Source organism: Aspergillus ibericus (genome assembly GCF_003184845.1).
Source record: "Aspergillus ibericus CBS 121593 unplaced genomic scaffold BO80scaffold_9, whole genome shotgun sequence".
Classification (NCBI taxonomy): Eukaryota; Fungi; Ascomycota; class Eurotiomycetes; order Eurotiales; family Aspergillaceae; genus Aspergillus; species Aspergillus ibericus.
In genome coordinates, this window is record NW_020292107.1 from 534678 (window position 1) to 548095 (window position 13418).

General features: G+C 52.7%; 5 protein-coding genes across 5 annotated transcripts; 3 read left to right on the plus strand and 2 right to left on the minus strand.

The window, feature by feature from the left end:
- The first annotated feature begins 178 nt into the window (after positions 1-178).
- Positions 179-1629, plus strand: BO80DRAFT_491800 (GPI anchored serine-threonine rich family protein). The gene is made up of 2 exons (XM_025723721.1): positions 179-650; positions 712-1629. The coding sequence occupies exons 1-2, from the start codon at positions 504-506 to the stop codon at positions 1201-1203; spliced, it is 639 nt and encodes a 212-aa protein (XP_025577894.1). The 5' UTR covers positions 179-503; the 3' UTR covers positions 1204-1629.
- A 947-nt stretch (positions 1630-2576) lies between these two features.
- Positions 2577-3896, plus strand: BO80DRAFT_287205 (uncharacterized protein). Its single transcript, XM_025714964.1, has 2 exons — positions 2577-2899; positions 2987-3896. The coding sequence occupies exons 1-2, from the start codon at positions 2683-2685 to the stop codon at positions 3823-3825; spliced, it is 1056 nt and encodes a 351-aa protein (XP_025577895.1). The 5' UTR covers positions 2577-2682; the 3' UTR covers positions 3826-3896.
- Positions 3835-4421, minus strand: BO80DRAFT_423006 (uncharacterized protein; the record flags this gene model as incomplete). Its single annotated transcript, XM_025718948.1, has 1 exon — positions 3835-4421. A coding segment is annotated over exon 1 (251 nt), but the record flags the coding sequence as incomplete, so codon positions are not given.
- Positions 4422-5012: 591 nt separating this feature from the next.
- Positions 5013-9430, plus strand: BO80DRAFT_401699 (uncharacterized protein; the record flags this gene model as incomplete). The annotated part of the gene is made up of 8 exons (XM_025717578.1): positions 5013-5083; positions 5193-5259; positions 5314-5416; positions 5510-5829; positions 5882-6491; positions 6633-7266; positions 7432-8723; positions 8823-9430. 8 exons carry the CDS (start codon positions 5013-5015, stop codon positions 9428-9430), a joined length of 3705 nt encoding a protein of 1234 aa, XP_025577897.1.
- Positions 9431-9764: 334 nt separating this feature from the next.
- On the minus strand, positions 9765-13416 carry BO80DRAFT_287189 (MET18/MMS19 family protein). The gene is made up of 6 exons (XM_025714963.1): positions 13274-13416; positions 12930-13203; positions 12768-12865; positions 12576-12715; positions 12339-12527; positions 9765-12288 (listed from the first exon to the last, which is right to left on the minus strand). The coding sequence occupies exons 1-6, from the start codon at positions 13353-13355 to the stop codon at positions 9877-9879; spliced, it is 3195 nt and encodes a 1064-aa protein (XP_025577898.1). The 5' UTR covers positions 13356-13416; the 3' UTR covers positions 9765-9876.
- Positions 13417-13418: the final 2 nt, after the last annotated feature.

Here is a 13418-nt window from a genome sequence, read left to right on the forward strand (position 1 = left end):
ACCCCTTGGGAAAGGCGCGGGGAGAATGTAGTCTCCCGGACGTACTATTTGAACAACATTCCTGCATCCGAACATACGCCAGTCATGAGCAAACTGTTAGGAATGCCAAAGCCCGAGCGCGGCATGTTTGTCGCGCCTGTCTGCTGGCATGCAATTAGACCAGCCGGTAAACAAGGCACAGGTACGGAGTAAAAGGGAAATAAATGCCTGCCTTCCAGCCCGGATGTCCGTCGTCTTCTGGATGTTATTGTTTTGTACGAGTCGCGCCATTCCGTCGACATCCTGGGGAATATCTCTGTCCGACTAAGGTACGTATCGACTATTGTGACTTATTACTGACCCGGGAAGACGCGTAGCTCAGGCTTGTGGGGGTCTAGTGGGACTATACAGGACAAAGTTAGCTGAATATCTGGGGTAACTCCACCAACACCGAGTCTCACCTGCAACCAGACATCCGGGTTCTTGATATCCATTCGAATACAAACACAGTATTCGTGGCAACAATGCGCTTCGCAAAGTCGATTCTCGCGGTGTCGGCGTGTCTGGCCCAAGTCAAAATTGCACAGGCAGCATTGGCTTTCACACAATGGCCGTCTGTCATTGAGACCGGTGTCCCTACCACCTTGAACTGGGACAGTGATTCTGATGCTGTATGAACCACTTGGTGTCCCGTGGTTGTTTTGATGAACCGGTTGCTGATGACGCTCCTAGCCTGCCACGATCACGTTGCGCAAAGGCGCCGCAGAGGACCTTGATACTGTTCAAGTCCTGACATCAAATGCCCAAGGAGGCGCTTACACATGGACACCCGATGACTCTTTGGCGGGAGGTGCCGACTATGCCTTCCAGATTCAACAGGATGGCGAAGTAAACTACTCGGGCCTTGTCACCGTCGGCAACGCCTCGAACTCAACTGCCTCGGCGGCGACGACAACGGCTCCAACTACAACCACCCTGGCGACCCAGACCACCCCGACTCCCACTCCCACCGATACTGCCCCCCGGGATGAAGTGAACAGTGTTACTGCTGGTAACAATGCGACGACCAATCTCACTCTTAGCGCCAACCATGATAACTCCAATGTGACCAACAGCAAGAGTGCTATGGCCGCGGCAATGCAGAATGGCGGCGCGCCGTTCCAAATCATCTCGCTTGATCTTGTCCTTGGCATGGTGGCTATGGGTTTCTATCTGGCTTGTTGAATCTGACGGGGCTTGGATCCACAGCTGCAAAAACAAAAACAACCATGATATTATGCATCAGCATGAACGGTCTTTCTGGACCACGCTTATGTCACGGGATGCTGGTAATGATGTCTGATCACAACGAACAAACTTCTCTTCGTATTTAATCTCATGATTGAGCCTTTCGACGTGGCTTTTCCTTTGTCTCACGACGCTCCTTTGGTGGTCCTGGTGTTTCCTTTGTATATAACATGCGATTTCATAGGTCGTGGGGCTTTTCCCTGGGCCGAGCGGGCGAGACCCGGAGTCGGGAATGATCTCCTGGGGAGGAACGAGTGATCCTGCTGGTTTGGCAGATTTGAATATCAGCGATAGCAAACAATGAGTGAATTACGTCATGATAGACGCCCAATCTGCAGTCAATTAATGCCAGGCATCGCGAACGGGACTACTTGCAGTGAGGCTGGATTGTTTCAGGTGGATGATCCATGGGGAAGCGAGCAGGGGGGATTGGAATAATCATTGGATCCAACCAACAGGCCGGTTTAGCGGCCGTGGTTAGTGGCGGCAGGCCCAGTCTGGTGGCGGCTATTTGCTATTATTATTCTTGCTGGCCGTGACAGGCAGACACATCACATTCGCGGGTCCTAAATTATGGGCATCAGTCTTTGCTGCCCATCGGTTCTGGCTGCATCTAAAAGCGGGCGGTTTCTCGTCGTCTGGGTTCTGAGTTTCTGTCCATCGACATTCCCCTCCATCTCTTCGTGCCTGGCAACCTGTACCCCTCTCTTATCGGCAGCCTGATATATAATTGCCCCCCTTTCTCGGTGCAACTTGCGAGATTCACCCTGGCGACCTAGTGAATGGTTCGTGCTGGAGTCTACGCGGATCGGCGGGTAAACCAGGTGCGTTGAGACACCCATGCTTCCATAGTCTGCTTGTTTCGGCATTTCGCCGCTTCTTCTCTGCATCATTTCAGTTCTCTGCCACCGCAACCCCGGATATTTTGATTTTTTGGGAATTTTTTTTTTGCATGTCTCGGCGATGAATAAGCACCAGTCTACTTATAATAATAATATTCCTACTGCAGATCTCCTGCAATCAAGCCTTGATCCACTCAGTGGTATGTGCTTTTTTTCTCCCCTTCTTCCGTGTCATTTCGTGCCCTTCCATGCATTCCCATCACCTGCCATTTCCCCCAACTTCCCAAACTCAAAGCCGCTTTCTGTTCCACTCCGGGAATCACAAACTCTGCGGGCGCACTATCGGCTCTAGGTTGCGCTAGAGTTGCCGGCAGGCATTGGCTCTATTCGTCCGATTGAGTTGCTGCTCCTTGCAGCCGCTCACGGAGTGGCTTCCCAGGTGGTCATCCTTCCTCCCTACGGGAGTCGTAGGTAGCGCTGCTTGGATACCTGCCCCGTTCCCTTCATTGTCGCATTGCCCTTTGCGGCCAAATTGCCTCCCATCAGCATTCCAAGCCCATCCGCTCTGCTCGGAATGGCCCGATTCGGTCGGGTCAAGAAGTCCCCTCAGCCAGGAACGAAAAATGCTGACCCGAATATGCTTGTGCTACCTACGTCAGATCCCCAACAAGCCCCTCGTGTGAGCCTACCCCATGTGGAAACGCAATTGAATATGCATCAATACAATGGCCTGTTTGAGATTGGCTCCTCGGAGCGACAGAAGGCATCCGCAGCCGAGGAGTCGTCGACCGGTAAGTTTGCTCCGCACCCTCTCCATTCCCCAGGATTTTCCCATTGCATATCTTCGAAACCTAGCTGATCCGGATACATGGCTATAGAACCCGTAGCTGCCCCCGCCTCGAACGGGACGAACGGCGTCCACAACCCGACCACGAGCGATGTTCCGGCAACCGAATGGTCCTCCGCCGTCGGCCACGCAGCAACAGGGAAGTCCGGCCGCGTGATCCATAATTTGCAGGAGGAAGTTGCGCGCCTGACTCGCGATTGTAGCGTCTACCGCTCGCGGGCCGAGGAAACTCAGCGGATGAACGATGCCTACAAAATCCAGGTTCAGAACATGACCGAACGGCTCCGGAATCTCGAACAGGCGAACGAGACCAACCTGCACTCCATCTCACGGAAGGACAAGAAGATCGACGAGCTGCGCGCAGAAGTTCAAAGCGAGAAAGACCGGAGATCTAACATCGAGGGAGAGGCTCGAAAGACTACCCAGTTGATGGATAAGGCTCGGGATGATTTCAATCGGAAGTGCGCCGAGCTGCAGGAAATTTCCCATCATTCTCAAACGCAATACGATGTGCTGGCAAAGACCGGGCAACGGGAGCGGGCGGAGCACCTGAAGAAACTCAAGTTGTTGAGGGATGATTTCGTTGCGCTGAAAAAGCGGAGTGATGAGAAAGACCTCCGTGTGGAGCGCCTGGACGCATTGATGGCTGAGAAGGACCGTGAGCTTGAGACAAGCCGACAGAAGTTCGAGGCCCTTTTCGCCAACTATGAAGCTTATAAGCGAGCACAGGACGAAGAGGTGAGGTCGCTGATTGAAAGCGGCCGTGAGGGCGAGGCCAAGATCAACGCCGCTCTCGCTTCGTTGCAGGAAACTCAGGGGCAGATGAAATGGGCCATTCGGGTGAAAGAGGATATCAAGGACGCCCAATAAATGCAACATCTTCGCCCATGATGATACTAACAGACGTTCCTGGCGACACTATGACGAGCAGAACAGCTCGGGCTACCCATGCAGCTTTGGTTCAATGGCGGGTACATTGATCTAGCTCGTCCAATCTCGCCTTCATCCCCTCTATCCGTTCTCTTTGCCTTCAGTCCGGAGGATACTGGTTTCATTTGCGCATTGGTCGGTAACGACGGTAAGGCTCAAGCCCTGGGACTTTTTTCCATTCTTGTAATTTTCCTTTCTTTGCACTCTTTTCACTTTTTCCTTTCGATCTGTCTTGCCCCTCTTTCTTTTCTTCTCGATTCCTTCCTCCCTCCTTTCAATTTCCTCTCTTGTCATATTCACACTCTCCAGTAAATCTCTGGAAGAGATCTGGAGTTTGGGATTGTTCGATACCCCGGAAGAATAGACCATCATGTCGCTGCTTGTCAATCCTGTGTTTAAACTATTAAGATGACCAAAACGGCTGTACCCTATAGATATGCTTTTGCCTGGAAATGCAAAAATACAATAATGCAAATATCTTTCAAAGTCACGGAACTCTACTGTGAAAGGATCGGGGGTCTCCGGTGACGGTGACGGTGGTCTGGCTCCTCCTTCTCCCGCCTTGATATTGTCCCTGAATCAGGAAATTCACATTATCTTGCAGCCCAGTCACAGCTGTTCTCCATTAACCAGGGGGGTTACTTAGAGTCCACTATTCTCTTGCTCGTCCATTGATTGAGCCGGCAGGTTACAATGATACCAAGAGACTTCTGGTGGCGTCCACTGGGCTTCCCGGCTCCTCTGCATACACCCGCCGTCTGTTTGTTCCGCGGCCTGTGGTTATTCCCTCTGGCTGGGGCTAGTGTTACTGATCTTAAACATTCACCTTGGCTCTCGTTTCCCCGTGTCTTTTCGCCAGAGAAATTAACTGACGACCCTTTGCCCCGCCACCTTCTTGCCAGACCATCCCTCCTTCCTCGCCTTCCTCCTTCCTCTTTACTCTCATCTGCTTCCTTCCTTTTCATCTCTCTAGCCTCCGAGAATCATCTATTGATACTTATCTCTTCGACTAGCTTGTAGCCAGCAGATCTCTTCCTTCATCCACTCTCTCTGTTCAGCCAAGTTGGGGCTTCAACTTTGCACGATCATAGCATCTTCCCCTGGCGGGTGTGAGGTCCATTTTCATAATGTCGGGTAAACAGCGGGTCACGCTCGCATCAATGTGGGCATTCGAAGATATCGGAGTGAGTGATAGCCTGTGCTGTGCGCGGGAGCTCCTTATTGACATAGTGCAACACAGGTTCAGGAGGTCACGGACACGATCAAGTACGCACTCCATATCTTTCACATCACTGTCTGTTCATCAGCTCTGACCGTTTTAGGGAAACAAATCCTCAACTTGATCTTGAATGTCACTACCATAGATCTGAAAACGTGAGTTAGCAGCCTAGCTTACCTTCCTTCATGCTAACGGACTCCTGTGCCTAGGTCCTTGAGGTAGACGGTAACCTTGAAGGCTGCCCATCACAGATCGCGAAGGCCGTCTCGAAGTTCATCGACGGTCAGAGGAACAAGGACCTCTTGGATGTGCGTTCGGACCTCGCTTCCTCGTCCTCGCGGTCTGTTATGACTAGCACATCATCACTAATGGATGAAACTCAGATGCCTCGAATCAATCAACTAGATCTCTCTGCTACCATTCAAGATGACGAACACCCTAGCTCGGATCAGGGCGATGAAGGCGGCCTCTTGGCTCTGGAGGATGACTCAGATGAGGAGTTGATCCCCAATCCGGTTGCTCTGGTCACGAAGTTCTGGCTGTCGCCCAGCGGGGGGGTTGGTTGCTTTTCAGAGAATCGCTTCCATGATTTTATTACGCGGATAGCAGGATTGACGGGCACTGATATTGCCGTTGTCGAGGATCGCAGAATCCAAGTGACTGGAAAGTCACCCGAGGATGTTGATGATGCTCTGGCAAAACTCTCTCGGATTGAGAGGCCCCTGGTAAGTTTTTCGCCTCACTTGGAGCCTCATTATTTGCTCACATATGCAACAGAGCTTTATTGCGAACCCAAACGTGGCGAATATCAACGCTACTCCTGGTAGTGGCCCCATCCGCCTCCGACTGCAGAGCTACAGCAGTCTTAATCGCATAGCCCTTGGGCGGATTCTGGCCGATCCGAGCTCGGACTTGAGCTCGGATCTCGGTCAGATGTTCGTCACAATCCTCCTTTCCTTTGATGAAGAAGCCCAGGTGTTCAAGGCATCCAACAATCTTCTTAACCCGCCGCATGTGACGGAGGAACCTGGGACTTCTCGTATCTGGAACGATTTTACCTTCCAAGGGATTGGGAAACGCGATGAATATCTTGCGTTGGGCAAAGTCGCCGGGCATGTTGCAGCGAAGGCTCATGCTACAGCTTCTAGTCTCTCGGCCCCTCACCCTTTTTTGACCGCCGAAAAGGCAAATGAAGTGAACCAGTGGGTTGTTCAGGGAGTCGAGATGGAGCAAACTATCTCTGCAACTGACGCGGAGTCCAAAGATGTTCCACGAATTGAGTCAGCACCTGTTCAGAGCTCAGTCCCAGCTCCCAAAAGGCCCCCCGGTATCAAAGGTCGCAGGCCCATCCCATTAGACAGGGACCAGCCAATGTCAACCGGCGAGCGTGGAGAGAATAAATTTGAACTGAGGATGACTCAAGCACCAGAGCCTAAAGCTGTCGCCCCTGAACGTGCAGTAACTCAAACACCGGAGCCCACAGTTGTCACTCCTGAGCGTGCAGTACTTCAAACACCGGAGCCCACAGTTGTCACTCCTGAGCGGGTGATAGCCCAAGCAACTGAACCTGAAGATGATTCTCCTAAACCTCGAAGGAAATGGAGGATGACCTACAATGCCAATACTGCAGGCCAGCAGACAGACCCGATAGTTGAGGCACCTACGCCACGAGGCCTGTCGAGTCCATTGCAGGGAGACCCTAGAGACGCTCAACCCATGGTAACTGAGGAGAAGGTGCGTCTACCTCCGACTTTTGATACCACCAGGTATAGTATCAACAGAAGTGCCCCTCAGACTACTACGGGTACATGGGGCAACTTCCAAAGCCGGCGAACAAACCCAAACCAAGTGCGGACACCCGAAAAGAAGCATAGCAAACGAAAATCACTCGTTGACATACTTGAGCCGGTATCAAGTGGAAGCGCCAGCACTCGCCCTCTCCTTTCTTTCTATCATCCTGCTTTGGTTCCAGCAAACCCGGTTGTTAGCAGCGTTGATCACTTGACACCTCCGAGTATGGAGGGCTTGGTCATCCAGGGCATGAGCAACAATTCTCTGGATCTCGCTGGTCTAACCTTCGAGGACCCCAAAATTCCGTTGGAGCTCAGTAGCTCGGCATCTATCCGAGGAGTGATTTCGTCTAGCAATGACAGGGACACTTCGTCCAGTAATGATATAGCTTCTTTCTCTGCTGATGACGGAAACGATTCGCCCAGCTTTGACAGAGTGCCTTCTTCAGACAGTCACAGGGCGGCTTCTTCTGGCTACGGCAGCGACAGAGCGTCTTTCCTGGACAGCGACAAGGTGGCAGCTTCCAGTGCTGGCAGGAACACTTCGTCTAGCATTGACAGAGCGAACATTTCGTGCAATAGCAAAACGGCCTCTTGCGGTTATAACAGGGTTACTTCTCTCAACAAAGACAGGGAGTCCCTTTCGGGTAATGAAAGAATGACTTTGTCTAGTAGTGAGAGCATGCCTGAAAACACACAACGACTAGCTTCTTTGAGCAGGGTTTATAAGACCAGTGATGATGGTACTGCCCTCGTTATCGATGAGGCTTACAATACTGCACCGGGCCTGCGACAGACACGGGGAACCCTGTCCCAAGATAAAGTCGCGGAGCTTGAAAGGGCCTACAAAACGGAGAAACGCTCCAGAAATGAAGTTGTGACCAGAAACTTTCACCGTACTATGATACACAAGGCACCCAAGCCGAGTAACATCGTGCAGAGCAAGACTGGGAACAAAGCCAAGAGACAGGCGACGCTCGAAGATGCCTGGGGCTGGGTAAAGCCTGCGAAAAAACCATCTGCCGAGGCTTCAGGAACTCAGCCCTGTCCTGGCCCAAAAGACGACAAAAAGGCGACACCTGTGAGTCAGGGCCAAGGGAGGCGGAACCCCCAAACAGACAAGGGCATGGAAGATGCTACAAGCGATCGCATGAATGAGGAAATCAAGCAGCTTTATGAAGCCCTCAAGCCCACACTAGAAGCTGCTGAATCCTTTCCAGGGTCAATGTCGTTAGAAGTGCAGATCGGGTTGCTCTTAATACCGACAATCCCACAGATGTGCAGCGAGCGAGTGATCACTATGAATGAATGGCTCAAGATTTTCCAGCCACGGAATGGCTTGGTGGCACCCACGACCAAGTTCATTAGCAGACTGACAACATCTGGTGCTGATGTCGACCATCTCGTCAACCTCAAGACATCCAAAGCAGCAGGTAAGCGTCGCCTGTTCGAGCAAGAATACGACGAATACAACGTATCATATGAATACCATTGCCGAACAAAGACGGGCCAGTTGATTGTCATTGCAATCGACGAGCAGGGGAATCATTCAGTCAGGCAGCCAATTTCACCACTTGGGGGTGTGAACCTGCATTTTCCTGGACAGACCTGGGATGCAATGGTGGCCATTAATCGTGTTACCGAACATCTGCCCGGTGCCAATCCGGAACTTGAAGAAGCCGCTCGACACATGGTTGACTACCTCTGCATACCTGCAGACAGACAGCTACTGTGCATATTTACCCGCCTCCCGGACGGAATCAAAGTCACCGTCGAGAAGGTGTTCTTGAAACGTTGGACTAGGCATAGATTCATTCGCTCCAACGAGGGTCTCTCCAATAGCATCCACCGTTCAAATAACAGTACTTCCGATGTGAGATCATCAGCCAGAGACCAGCCCCTCCAAGCAGTACATGCGTCCATGTCAGCCCCTTCGGATGAGGCCCAAGGTAACTCAATTGCGGAGGGCGAAACCACTGAGGACATTTATTTGCAGATTCTGGAGGTGCAAGATTTGGTCATTGGGACCATCTCAGACGGACAGGCTATCCGTGCCCGTGCGATGCAGCCACAAGAGATGATCAGGGAGGGGCGGCTCTGGTACGAAGCGTCACTCATAAGCCCCGCTATCGAATCGATCTTGAAAAGTAATGCCACTCTCGAAGTCGGCGAACGTGCGGAAGACTGGTGCAGTGCTGACCTACTTGGGAGGGACGCTGCTCTTGTGGGTGACAAACAAGAGTCCTCGACAACGGGTACACAAATTGGGCCTGTCGCCTCGGCCATTGGGTGTGGTGGACTTGGGGACCTCCTCCGTCTCACCAAAAAGGTCGTTGGGAAAGCAGATGGGGTTGGGTACTGGAACGAGGGGCCTGGCGTCCTGACCGAAGGTGCTCTCGTGGCGCAGCCTGCCCCCTCTTTGAAGGGCCTCGACTTCGAGGATATTGAGAGTGTCAAGGAGATAGGTAGCGCTGGCCCGCAAAACGATATAGCAGGCCCAGCAGCCCTTGATCAGCTTGAACAGGAGTTCTGGTGATGTTTCATAAATGCGACATATCCAAGGAAGATTTGGGTGAATAAAGACTGTCTATTGCTTATTGAGCTTTTCCAGATTGCCAGGAATGTTCCCAGGCGTGCTGCGTTTCGCCAGTTTTTCCTCCTCTTGCGTGTATCTACCTTCAATTTGATGAAGCAGGCCAGTTGGTCCTGTTGATAGGGGAAATGAAATTGTCACTCGTCGGGTAAATGCAAGCATCATGGAAGTATCTTGGAGGGCCTTCAAATCAAGCTCAATTCATGCACGATCCCCAACCATGGTCTCTATATCGCAATAATATCGTAAATAGTCTCAACCTGTAATGCCCCAGAAGACCAACAGCTCTTTTTATGTTCTACTGCAAAGAAATCACAACAGAACCAACGTCAATATGTAGGTAACGTGAAAATGAAAGACACAAAGCAAAAAGCACACTATACTCCCCATCACTCATCCTGGTCATCAGGCGCATCATCCACACCCCTCAGCCACGCCCCCCGCGCATCAACCGCCGCCTTCCGCACATCTCTCTTCGGATCATCCAGCACGAACCGCAACGCCCTCAGCACCTGATTCTTAACCGGCAAGAGCGGAGACAGTCTCCCCGCCTTCGCGATAGCCGGTGCATCTGACGACGACGCGGGCGTCTGCGCAAGCAAGAACAGACATTTGAGGGCATCGGCGCGCAGACGCGACCCATTGACGGCTCCACTGGCCGGAGCGTGCTCGGCTGTCTTGAGTAAGCGGGTCACGAGACTTTGGACGTGTCCGCATGCTTCGATCACGGGGACGCCGTTGTCGCGGATGATGACAGCGAGGGTTTCGAGGGTGGCGGCGCGGATGGGTTGGGAGGAGGCGGTTTGGAGGTCGAGACTTTGGAGGAGGAGGGGGAGGAGGGTGGGAAGTTCGGGGGTAACGAGGGTGGGAGGGATGGTGGAGAGGATGCCGGAGAGGGCGGTTAGGTGGGAGGGTTTGATGTGCGAGGGGGTTGGGGTGGTGGTGGAGGAGGAGGTGCCGGTGATGTTGACTTCGCGGATGCGGCTGGAGATGAGGGGGATGAGGGTGCTGAAGACGCGCTGTTTGGAGAGGAGGCGGATGTTGGCGAAGTTGGCGGTGGAGAGGACTTCGTCGTCGCGAAGGAGAAGGGCGAAGCCGCGGGCTGCGGTGGTGCTGGTTTCTTCGTCGGTCGAGGAGAGGAGGTTCAGGAGGGTGGTGAGGATTTGGGACGTCTTGGGGGCGAGACGGAGGACAAGGCCCTTAGACAGCCAGAAGATGGTCTTGATTTGGGAGGGGCTCAGTTTCGGGTCTTGCACGTCGGGAGGAAGGAGGCCGTCGAAGATGGCGGTTGCAATGTCTAGGTGTTCCTTCTCGAGGATTTTGTTGACCCAGAGAGCGAGGTAGCGGAGGAGGGCGAGCTGGGTTGCGGGCTCGGTCTCGCTGATGCAAAGGGTTGTGATGTGGGTGAGAACGTTGGAGATGAGAGTGGGCGAGTCGGGTATGCAGGATGGCTCGGTCTTGAGATCTCGTGGGAGACTTGCGGCGAGGTATGTCGAGAGGATCATTGTGCGGCGGTGGTTGTCGCTTGGTGATGATGCCGAGGTCACCTCTTGGAAGCCGTCTTCTGAGGCGAATAGACTCAACGTGTTCCGTGCGACTTCCTCTTGCTTGCTCTTTGGAAGCGACTTGACAATGACATTGCACAGCCGTCCGAGTATATCGAGGACTGTAGCGTCGTTCAGGATAGTATTGGTAGCCTTGCCGGAAGCTGCTGCTGCTGCGCTACGGCACAGGCCCACGACGATCTTGTCGTAGTAGAGTTCTAGGTTCGGGTCTTGATCCAGTTTCCTTTGGTTCATGACATAAAGAATCGTCGAGAGAATGGCCCTGGGGTAGGCCACGGAGCCGGGTTCCTCTTTTTGCAGCAAGATGCTCAATTTGCTGAGTAAACGTCGGACCAGAGTCTCGAAGACATCCTTCTCTACACTGATCTGTGCGAGACTCTCCAGGGTGGATATATACCCAGAATCCGACCCGTCATCAGAGTCAGGAAGAGTGGCCACAAAAGCAGGGAAGGTGATGTCCAGGATCAGGCGCGACTTGTACTTTGAGATTTCTGTCAAGGCAGCAATTGCCTCCCTCTTCAGGTCATCACGACCAACAGATTCCTCCTTGAGAAGAATCTCGTCGAGGTACTGTACGAACAGTCCGATCTCGTTGTCTTGGAAGTAGTTGCGCAGGGTAGACAAACGCAAAAAGCCCTTCAGAGCGGAAGTGCGGAATGAAACCTCCTCTTTGATAACGCCCATTAGGGCTTGACCAAAGATGTCTGAAAATTGGTCCTTGAACTCGAGCAATGGATTTCCGAGAGTGGGTTCCGCGTCCCGCGATGCCCAATCACCAAATACTCGGATAGCGGAGTCGAAGAGGACGCCCAGTGTATCCAACAGGGCTCTTTGCTTCGCGATCCCATCGGCTTCCTGGTAGATCGTCAACAGCGGTGCGACGACGGTCTGTATGATGATGGTGAACGAAGCTGCAGAGGCAGCCGAAACAGAGCTCAGAATCTGCTGAGCAGGCTTCGCCTGCTTTTGCTGGGGCTCCCGTATTTGCTCGTTGCACTCTTTGGTAATGGGCTGCAAGTACACAGCGAGAGGTAGTTGATCGGAGATCTCTGTGATACCCTCCGACAGTCGCTGCGCAATACTACTCAGGACCTGCAGAGAAAGCTCGGAGAGGAACTCCTCCTGGGCATTGAGGATCTCGAATTTCAAGGTCTCCCAGATCGTGATCGAATACTTGGACACGGTGTTCGGGTCGTACAACTTGACGCATGCAATCAAGGCGTTGAGTGCATCTTTCTGGGGTTGTGTCAGCGTGCAAAAGAGAGATAAGTCTAGCTGGTGCATACCTTGACATTCGGAGATGTCGAGTCAAGCTTATCGAGCAGAGAGGGGAAGGCATGCGGAGCAAACAGGCTGTTCGCCGAGATGCAATCCTGCAAGCGATCCTTCAGGTCTTGAGCGGTGATACCGTAAGGGTCATTCGGCGGGGGTCTGAAGGTAATCGGAAAGTAGTTGTAGACGGAGTCGAACAATGCCTTCCATAGTCAGTATCAGACGTCCAGATCTCGGCCGCATAGACATACTTCAGCATGGTTGGAGATATCCCATTCCACCATGACCACCTTGAGAATCGAGAACACCAGCATCAGGTTGCGCGGATCCTTCTCGCCCGTCATCAGGTTCACTATTCCAACAAGTGACTCATCGCCCATATCATGAAGAGCTGGACCGGTCAATTCCCGAAGACAACGTCGGAGGTATAGGTTGGAACGCACCGGCACGATGATTGATCATCATCTCATTCAACAGTTGATAGACCTGGAATCTCTGGGACTGCGAACGAGACTGTAATTCCTGCAAGCGGTCGAAAACACTGCACAAGTCAGCCCAGCACCACTCACAACGCATAACTCAATCAACCAAATCCATGTACTCACGCCAGAGCAACCTCCTCAGCCAACGGCTTATTAAACCGATCCAGCTTCTGCAGAGTCTCCAACCCCGCGACGGCCCCTCCATCCTCGATCCGATCACAAAAGAACGTCGTAAGGACCTGAATCTGCTGTCTGGACAAGAACTTCGGCGGCAGCGCCTTAATCACCGCCGTGAGGTAGGAAACGGCCTTTCCGCGCAAAATCGAATCCTCGTCATTGATATATTCGCTCAGCGACTGCACGACCTCAATCAGGGTGGTCTTCTTGCTCTCCACATCTTTCCCAAGCACAGCGGTTAACCCCGATACCATCACATCAAGCAAACGAACGAACGAACGAAAACATACCTTGGGCAATTCGTTCCGCGATCTGCTTAGCCTCCTGCTTATCATGGTCCACGACCAGCAGGAACGTCTGCAACGCCGACATCTTGGGGACAGTCGACTTCCGGGGTGGTGAGGGGCTATCTATCACATTCGACAAGTGCTCCTC